At 42.9% G+C, this 10,399-nt stretch overlaps 1 protein-coding gene across 1 annotated transcript; it reads left to right on the plus strand.

The window, feature by feature from the left end:
- LOC123090793 (importin-5) lies at positions 1 to 10,190 on the plus strand. The gene is made up of 19 exons (XM_044512134.1): positions 1 to 1,521; positions 2,915 to 3,019; positions 3,115 to 3,180; positions 3,254 to 3,418; positions 3,578 to 3,652; positions 3,767 to 3,912; positions 4,764 to 4,899; positions 5,006 to 5,075; positions 5,156 to 5,283; positions 5,379 to 5,435; positions 6,038 to 6,223; positions 6,501 to 6,593; positions 7,083 to 7,168; positions 7,271 to 7,337; positions 7,446 to 7,512; positions 7,588 to 7,724; positions 8,680 to 8,771; positions 8,913 to 8,979; positions 9,682 to 10,190. The coding sequence occupies exons 1-19, from the start codon at positions 94 to 96 to the stop codon at positions 9,844 to 9,846; spliced, it is 3,336 nt and encodes a 1,111-aa protein (XP_044368069.1). The 5' UTR covers positions 1 to 93; the 3' UTR covers positions 9,847 to 10,190.
- Positions 10,191 to 10,399: the final 209 nt, after the last annotated feature.

Below are 10,399 nucleotides of genomic sequence, written 5' to 3' on the forward strand. Positions count from 1 at the left end.
CAAAACCCAAAAATATCCCGCCGAATTCCTCCGCCAGTGCCCGCCACTTTCCCCTCCCCTCCCATCTCCCCGCGCCGCGCACCGCCGGAGCCGATGGATCCGCAGGCGGCGGAGGGGCAGGACGCGGCGGCGGCGGTGCTGGGCGCGGACCCGGCGCCGCTGACGGCGCTGCTGGGGGACCTGGCGTCGCCGGCCAACGAGGCGCGGTCGCGGGCGGAGCGGACGTTCCACGCGCTGCGGGCCTCCCACCCGGACCCGCTCGCGCTGCGCCTCGCCCACCTGCTGCTCTCCCCGGCGCACCCCGCCGCGCCCATGGCCGCCGTGCTCCTCCGCCGCCTCATCTCCCCGGGCTCCCAGGCCTTCGTCTACCCGGCGCTCGCGCCCGCCACGCAGTCCTCGCTCCGCGCGCTGCTCCTCTCCGCCGCCTCCGCGCCCGGCCTCTCCAGGTCAATCTCGAAGAAGCTCTCCGACGCCGTCGCCGAGCTCGCCACCCACCTGCTGCCCTCCGGCTCCTGGCCCGACCTCCTCACCTTCCTCTACAAGTCTGTCGCCTCCCCGTCCTCGCCCCCCGCGCTGCAGGAGTCGGCGCTCAACACCCTCGCCAGGCTCGCCTCCCACCTCGCCGCCGGCTTCCCCGACCTCCACGCGCTCCTCCTCGCCGCGCTCTCGCACCCCTCCTCCGCCGACGTCCGCGTCGCCGGCCTCAACGCCGCCATCAGCGTCATCCAGTCCCTCCCCTCCGCCGCCGAGCGCGACCGGTTCCAGGACCTCCTCCCCGCCATGATGCGCGCCCTGGCCGAGTCGCTCAACTGCGGCAACGAGGGCTCCGCGCAGGAGGCGCTCGAGATGATGATTGAGCTCGCTGGCCTGGAGCCGCGCTTCCTCCGCCGCCAGCTGCCCGACGTCGTCGCCTCCATGCTGCAGATTGCCGAGGCCCCTGGATTGGAGGATGGCACACGCCACCTCGCTGTCGAGTTCGTTGTTACCCTTGCCGAGGCGAGGGAGCGTGCGCCTGGGATGATGAGGAGGCTGCCACGGTACGTCGGCAGGCTCTTTGCGGTGGTCATGAACATGCTGCTTGATGTCCAGGATGAGCCGGCATGGTACGCCGCAGTGTCCGAGGAGGAGGACGCTGGGGAAACTGGAAGCTTTGTTTTTGCACAGGAGTGTCTTGACCGGCTTGCAATTGCTGTTGGTGGCAACACCATCTTGCCTGTGGCTGCTGAGTTGCTCCCATCGTTTATCGGTGCTGAAGAGTGGAAGAGACGGCATGCGGCACTCATGACGATATCACAGATTGCAGAAGGCTGTGCTAAGGTGATGACTAAGAATCTCGATCAGGTAGTTGGGATGGTGCTCAATTCTTTCAATGATCCTCACCCTCGGGTGAGGTGGGCAGCAATCAATGCAGTAGGGCAGCTTTCGACGGACTTGGGGCCTGAGTTGCAGAACAAGTTGCACCATGTTGTACTCCCTGCGTTGGCTTCAGCCATGGATGATTCCGAGAACCCACGCGTACAGGCAAGTGATTGCTCACCATTTGCATTCTAAGTCATCTGCATCACCCCCCTTTCAATATTCTTTCTTCTATTGTAATTTCTTAAAGCAGTGTTTATCATCATATTATGTAACCCACATGCTTGCTATATTACCATACAATTCATTCAAATGATAGATATTGCCCCCCTAGTGTAGTAGTGTGTGGTATTCCAAGTCTACTACTAGGGCACTGTTGACAGTTATGTAACCGGTCTTGTTTTGCTGATGCACACCTGAACGTTTTGTGGTGTCTGACTTTGGATATGCTGATGTGCATTAGTGTACAGGTTGGGTATCATCATCATAGTATTTGCATTGAAGATTCTATCATATCTTTTTACTAGTTTGTTGTGTTATACTTTGGAGTAATAGGCCTACTTTTGGACAGCACATGGTGCTTTAGGTCAGAACATAAGGTGGACTCTTAGCCTGTCTGTGAAGCCAAGAGTTCGTATTTGCTAGGGCATTGTTCAAATTATCTGTAGGGTATTGCAGTTTATTGCCAAAATTTTTCTACATACTAGTTGATGGATGTTTGCACTTATCATGCCTTTGGAGGCAATTCAGACTGGCTGAGTTTGTCCGTATCACATGATGCATTCTTAATTCCTGAGATGTTGGCTTGTATTTAGATTCCTTGCTGCTGCTTCTTTTTACTATCATGTATAGACGACATGAATTATGCAGATAATCTTTCAGTTAAAAATTGTTCTGCACAAAAACAATGATGACCTAAGAGTGGTTGTAGGTTGTAATGTTTTAGTTCTGTTCAGTACATCAACTGTTTTAAAAGTAAACCTAAATGAAATTCAAGAGCATCTCCAAATTGCCCATATGCTTAATATCTCCTACAGAGATTAATTTGGAAGTGGAGACCAGAGAGATTCAACATTCAAAACATTTTGCTTGGAGAATTTTAGTTAAATAAAACTGTAGGCACAAAATAGATCTAGGATAGCGCCAGATCCATGTACACCAAAGACAGACTGCCTGCAGAACATCCAAGGGTGCTACTTGTACCAGTCTTGGAAGGTTGGTGTCTGGATTGTTTGTTTGTTGGTCTTAGGTGTTTACGTTTCTGCAAGATATGCTTCAAGGGGTATATGAACACCTTCCAATGTACCCCGTTTACGCTGGAGTTGATGCTAGTTCAATGACCATATACGTGTACAAGCTATTCAAGACGTTGGCATGGTAGCATCTGATTGCATCGCACAGAAAAGCTTATACTGTTTATTTTTTATAGTGTTTGCAACTTGTGCTTTCTTGGATGTGTACTTGAGTGATTGACTTGTCATGATTGTTTCCTCCATCAAGTGATCAACAAGGCATGTTCTAACCTTTGTTTTGCATTTTATATTCCCGATGAGTTCAGGCACATGCAGCTTCTGCAATTCTGAACTTCAGCGAAAATTGCAGACCCGAAATTTTAACTCCATACTTGGACGTGATAGTCGGCAAACTTCTCCTGTTGCTTCAGGTAAATCTTGCTTCCAACCTTAAACTAAAAGAGGCTACGGTATATACATGAGCATATTTGATACATATTTAGAAATTTGTTTGTTTTCCTTATAGTCTGGAAGCCAAATGGTGCAAGAAGGTGCTTTGACCGCTTTAGCGTCAGCTGCAGATTCTTCACAGGTACAAGAGAAAATACCGTTGAAGGTTTTCTGGTCAATACTGTTGCTAATTCATGCCAAACATATTGATTCAGGAACACTTCCAAAAATATTATGATGCAGTCATGCCATATCTCAAGGCTATACTCATGAATGCAACTGATAAATCAAGCAGAATGTTGCGTGCCAAATCAATGGAATGCATAAGTTTAGTTGGTATGGCTGTTGGGAAACAGAAATTTAGGGATGACGCTAAGCAGGTAATGATATTTTTGTTGCCCTGGTTCATATATATTTCATGTTGTAAAAACTTTCCATGTCAAGTATCAGGTTAGATTGTAGATATGTTATCTGCAATTTATTCTGCAAAATTCAATATTCATTGGTTGGCCCTTTGAGCATGAATGCATTTTGCTTAGGTTATGGAAGTTTTGATGTCACTGCAAGGATCTCACATGGAGGCTGATGACCCAATAACGAGTTACATGCTGCAAGTACGTCGGAAATCAGAATACGACTGGCAGTTATACGATCACACTTGTGTGTTCACCTTGACTTAATCTAATTGTGATAGCTAAAATTTTTGCTTATTCTAAATGCATTTGTAGGCATGGGCAAGACTTTGTAAGTGCCTTGGTCAGGAGTTCCTCCCCTACATGAGTGTTGTTATGCCCCCTCTACTTCAGTCTGCTCAGCTTAAACCAGATGTGAGCGTCACTTCTGCAGGCGAGGATGGTGAATCTGATGATGATGGGTATGTTTTAGGACTCCCCTCCATGTTTACATTGACATTTTGTCCTATCTTGTTTTCTTATAGGGGGTGTAGGTGGGGCAGAGCAGTTCGGTTCTTTTTACTGTACAGTATGACCTTTTCAAAGTATTTAGGGACAATTTTTGGTCTGATCCTCTTATATAGGGTAATGTGCTGAAGTGTTAGGTTCCTAGGGTTGTCCTTATGTGGTTGCCAACACGCTAATGAGTGGAGGCATTGCAACTGTCACCCGGCAACGGTGGTGGTGGTTGAGAGCATTAGTGTTTTGTGTGGGTGAGGACGGGGAAGGCGCCACTGGTGGGCAGTGGAGAGGAAGGGACGGGATGATTGCTTCAGCCATTCAGGTTGCTTGATGCCTTTGCTTTTCTCCCTAGGAGGAAGGGGGTGCTCTACATGAGGTCCAGGTTCGATTGAACTAGGTTTGATCGGATCATGGCTGCAGTCACCCTCGTTTTATATGGGTCTGCCGAGTACACTGGTGCCACAATTTTAGTGTTGGTTCAGCAGGCCAATGGCCTGAATCACCCCCATCCCTATTTAACTGTATTGAATTTTCATCCGCTGGTCAGTCACATAATAGAAATGGTGAATCTGACCATGCAGGCATGTTTTCAGTAGTTGCCTGCATGATTTGGCATTATGATGTTGGTGATCCTTTGGCTTGGTTTTTTGAATTTGTGTGTTAGTCCATACAGGACGAACTAAGAATTTGTATTCTATTTAGCTCATCCCACATTTCATTGTAGCAATGCTGAGACTATTAACAGAGAGGTTTGTGCTTACCACCTATATAGGCTAAAAAATTCCTTACGGTCTGTACTAAATAAATGCAGTGTTGAGACTATTACCCTGGGAGATAAGAGGATTGGCATCAGGACCAGTCTCCTGGAGGAGAAAGCAACAGCATGCAGTATGCTGTGTTGCTATGCTGATGAGCTCAAGGAAGGGTTTTTCCCATGGATTGATCAGGTCATGTTATCATTTTTTCTTCTTTCAAAATTCATCCTCCCTGTCTGTCCCACTGTCTTGTTGTGTGTGCGCACAAGGAATTGCAACTGAATCTGGATTTGTACAGGTTGCAACTACTCTGGTACCTCTCCTCAAATTCTATTTTCATGACGAAGTTAGGAAGGCAGCTGTTTCAGGTTAGGGATCTCAATTTTGTTATATTTCTTTCTTGTATTTTACATGTTCTCAAGTTGTATGCATAATGGAATCTTCCCAGCGATGCCTGAGCTTCTGCGTTCAGCAAAATTGGCAGTAGAAAAAGGCCAAGCTCAAGGCCGGGATAATTCTTATCTTAAGCAACTATCTGATTACATAGTTCCAGCTCTTGTAGAGGCTATGCATAAAGTAAGTGCAGCTTCTAAGATGTTTCTTCATCCCACTTAGTGCTCATTCAGTTAGTTATTGTTCTTTGGTCTAAGCCTGTTACTGTAACTCTGTAGGAACCTGACACACAAATTTGTGCAAGCATACTGGAGTCATTGAACGAGTCAATTCAGGTACTGTATATTGTGTTACAGTACCATGGTTATAGTTATTTGTGGCATTACACTGAAAAAGTTATGTTCTCTTCAGAAGCCTCAGTATTTTGACTTTGTGCACAGCTATCTCCTTATTTTGTCATAACTTTACTAGACTCGTTGGTCTTACTATGCTAAAGTATATGCGGGGCTAGTGTTCTACCGTGTGGACCTCAATGGATCAGCATTGGTTTAAACCGTGATGTATTGGGTGGTGTAAGGTGTGTGGTTAGTATTTCCACCTGGGTTTGGGCGATTTTTAAGAACCACCTACTCCGTAGTCTGTGCTGTATAATTTTAGCTATAAAATTAACAGGATTATGTCCCTAGTGCTGTGTTGATTAGCTCTTCTCCCTAAATATTTAGTGAAAATACTCTTTACTATTCAACTTATCCTACCAATTAATAAAGTGTGGCAGTCTTCATCTGCTAGTACATGTCATCAACTCACAATCATCTGTGCCTTTTCAGTTGCGTGCTTATTCCTGCACTTGGTTTGGTGTAGATCAATGATAGATAGTAATAGTCTGTTTCTTAAGATAAAAAACAGTAATAATCTGTAATTCATCACCTTTGTTCAGATGTCAGGAACACTTCTCGATGAAGGCCAGGTTAGATATATAGTGGAGGGAATCAAAGAAGTAATAACAGCAAGCTCTAATAGGAGGACAGAACGAACAGAGAGGGCGAACGCTGAAGACTTTGATTCAGAAGAAGACGAGCTACTGAGGGAAGAAAACGAACAGGAGGATGAAATATTTGATCAAGTAAGCTAACGAAATGCTAGACTGCAACATTTGGACAAAGCAGCATACCAGTACTTGCATTTTTGATACATGTGGTGATATAGACAAGTGGCCAGTACTTGTACTGAAATCGACTTAGATACCTAATTAATTACCTTACTCATGTAATTAAGCAATGAAGGTTGCTTGCATGATTGTTTTGTACTTTCTGCTAATGTAAACAGCAGCTAATGCTAATGCTAATTGCTAAGCTTCATTACCAGTAATTTAGACAAGCTTACCATTTGTGATTTTGCAGGTTGGCGATTGTTTGGGCACTCTGGTCAAAACTTTTAAGACTTACTTCCTTCCATTCTTTGATGAACTCTCTGTCTACTTGACACCTATGTTGGTATGTGAAACGATTAACCATGAGATTTTGAGGCTATGTTTCACTAACCTATTCCTTTTGTTCTTTGATGAGCTCTGTCTATTTGACACCTATGCTGGTAGTACAGTGATTAACCATTGGTTGTGGAGGCTATGTTTTATTAGCCTATAAGAGTGGCTCTGAAAACTGATCTTTACACAACAAATTATTCTTTGACTTTGCTGATGCCAAGTCTTAAACCATGCTTCGTTACCCCTTTGGTCATTTTTAGATAGTATGTTCATAGAACGAACTGCTTGCGTAGTTGAATGTTTCTCATTTGTAATCATTTCTTTAGATGTTTCCAAAAAGAAGCTTCGATGTGAATGTATATATGTTCTGTTTTTTGGTGACCCCGATGATCCGTGATAACCGCTAAACATCTCATTGCAAACATTATACTCTTGTAACACAATGCATTATTTAGATGGACCTCATAAGTTTATCATGTTTGATTTGATCAATTATTAGGGCAAGGATAAGACATCAGAAGAAAGAAGAGTCACCATTTGCATTTTTGATGATGTTGCAGAACACTGTCGAGAAGCAGCAGTTAGGTAACAGCTTTATGATCCTCCTACTCTTTTCTCCAAGATATTGTTCGTAAAACCTTTTCTCATGAAGCAAAGTTTTTTTGTTATCTGGTTCTCACTTCTCAGGTATTATGACACATATCTTCCTTCTCTGTTAGAAGCCTGCGCAAGTGAAAACCCAGATGTTAGACAGGTCTGAATCTTTCTTCAATCACAAAGTTTCATGTGTGATCATATTGCATATTTTCTCAAGAAGTTTCTTTAGAAGTCCATGGGTTCATTTTTAACCTGTTGTTTTCAGGCTGCAGTTTATGGTATTGGCATCTGTGCTGAGTTTGGTGGTTCTGCATTTAGGCCTCATACTGGGGGTATGGGTTTTACTCATTGTGAATCAGGCTATTTTATTGTTGCAGTTGTTGTTGACGTTGATTTTTTTTATGCAGAGGCACTGTCCAGATTATACGATGTAATCAAACATCCTAATGCATTGGATTTGGATAATGCAATGGCATATGACAATTCTGTTTCCGCTCTTGGAAAGATATGTCAATTTCATCGTGATAGCATTGATGCATCTCAGGTATCTTGCCATATGCCTTTGTATTCTTACTCTTGTATTGCACACAACCTAGCATGCATGCTTTGAATATGTGGTGATTAAATTTAGGTAGTATTTACTTTAAACTCCTGCATTTGTGTCCTTGAGAATCCAGAAAGGGTTTGGGAATGGGTATTCATGTCTGACATTAATTCGATAATAAATGTTGTCAAGGTACATCGTCATTTTCCTTAGGATAAAAATAGCTGTACTTGTTACTCAAAGCAGATAACATCACCTCAAGGCTCAGAGGGTTTACTGTGTGCAAACATTTAGCCGAAACCTTCAAGTTATGTGTGAACATTTAATTGTTTTAACTAACAAGGCATGTCTAATTGTAAGATGAAATCAGACTATGCAATCATACCTAATATTGAACTTGTACTCCTTTTGGCCTTACAGTATTCAACCAGTTACTGTACACCAGTATTCAACCAGTTTTCCAGGCAGGTTGTACATGGATATTTTCCCTTTTTCTTTGAATTAGTGTGAGAATTTGTAATTCTCAATAGTGAACACATTGCCTACTACACCACTATTTCTGTTGTAAGCTAAAGATCTACTTTGTTGTAATATTGCTCTCTTTGCTGCCACTGAAGGGGATTTGAACTAAGATATGCTACCTCTGTCTCAAAATATAAGACTTATATTTTGAGACAGAGGGAGTACATCTGAACCCAACAGGCCAACAATACTAAGATGTCATTATGTAGTTTAAAAAGGAAGAAAGGAAGATAGTAGTTCTTTCATCAATTGCTCATTGGATCTTTAGGGATTCAGTGACACTTCACTATGTCCTCTTGCCCCAAGTATCAAATGATGGGCATTACCTGTCAAATGATGAGTACTTTTGAGACAGAGGGAGTACCTTTTTTACTAAATCAATTCCTTAACCAGTGCTTCTGACATGCAACACCTTTTTTATTTATTTTAACAGGTCATTCCTGCTTGGTTAAGTTGTTTGCCATTGAAAAATGACCTAGTTGAGGCCAAGATTGTCCATGAACAGATGTGTGCAATGCTTGAGAAGTAAGCAATAGCCAAAAATTATTTCCACTGGGATTTTGCAGTTTTGCCAAGTCATGATGTGGAATAGAAACACCAACCTACATTTAGTTAGTAGCATGATTATGTTTTCTCTCTTACTAACTTTGTTGGCACGACAAACAGGTCCGACAGTGAGCTTTTGGGCCATAATAATCAACATCTTCCAAAGATTGTATCTACTTTTGCAGAGGTATTCCTTTTTGTTTATATTATTTCTTGATTCTCAATGTAATTTTTCCATTTTGTTTGATTTGCTGGTAAAGATGTCACTACCTGCATTTTTGGAGCCATAAAGGATTTCTTCTATATTTGTATACTATGCATCTTATGTCTTGAGTTCTGAAAATCGATTTGAAATCAGCACTTTGAAACTGCATATCCGTGTTAATCCTAATAGGCATATAAATACACCTCAGAGCATCGACAAATGCAGTACCAACTAGTGTATCTGGTTAACCCTGCCAACCTCTAGGTTGAACCCTGAAACTGGGAGTACCTACTGTGGCACATTGACAATTTTTTGTCACAATGCTGTCTACAGTATGTTTTTTTGCAACCATTTGTTACTCGTCTCAACTGCCAAATCATCCGTTACCCTACATATGCAATTAGCTTTTCTTTTTTGTTATCTTACTTTAGAATCACCGGTCCTTCTGTAGTAGCACTAAATTATTCTTCATTCCTCGAGACTAATTTGTGTTTGTCTTTCTAGTCTATAATTGATGCGGTCAATTTGACAGAAACATTGCAATTTGAAATGTACTTTGAATATAATGTGAGCTCACCATGGAATCTATCTATATAATACAATCACAGGGCTATATGGCTGACAATATCTTCAGAACGTTCAACACAATCTGTTTAACACCATATATATTTTTGCCGAGTGCAGATCTTGTGTGCAGGCAAGGATCTGGCAACAGAACAGACTGCTAGCAAGATAGTTAATCTGCTAAGACAGCTCCAAACCACTCTGCCTCCTTCAGTACTTGCCTCGACATGGTCTACTCTTCAGCCACAGCAACAGCTCGCGTTACAATCTGTATTGACATCATAGCTAACCAGAATGGCATCAATCGTGTTACACATGGAATTCAAAGTTTACCTTTTTTTCCTTTCTTCTTGTGTTCCATTCACATGTTTTTTGTGCTTGGGTTGCTGGGGTTTGTGCAGCATACAAATGCCCTGGGCTTTTGTACCAAGGGCAAGGTTTGCATCAGGTGTGTATATTTTATTGCGGAGTGATGTGTGTGAGGCTGGGATGTCTCCACATTGCCGCAGCAAGGTTGTAAAGTTACATATTTGGCTAGTGATGTTAGTTGGGTCGAAACAGTTGTAAATTAACAACAATTTTGATCGTTGATGGTTGATGTTGTAATCATTCTCTGAACATTTCTTCCATCTTGTTTGAGGGTTGTCCATTCTGGATGTTACCAGAGTGCTGAAGTGATTTCATGTCGTTTAATTTCTTAACTGAAACAGATGAAACTTGTCAAAAACTTGTACTTAAAAGTGCTTTGTGCTCCCTCCATTTCTAAATATAAGCCGTTTTGGTAGTTCAAATTAAACTACCAAAATGAATTATATTTAGAAACGGAGGGAGTAGCTCT

Source organism: Triticum aestivum, chromosome 4B (genome assembly GCF_018294505.1).
Source record: "Triticum aestivum cultivar Chinese Spring chromosome 4B, IWGSC CS RefSeq v2.1, whole genome shotgun sequence".
NCBI lineage: Eukaryota > Viridiplantae > Streptophyta > Magnoliopsida > Poales > Poaceae > Triticum > Triticum aestivum.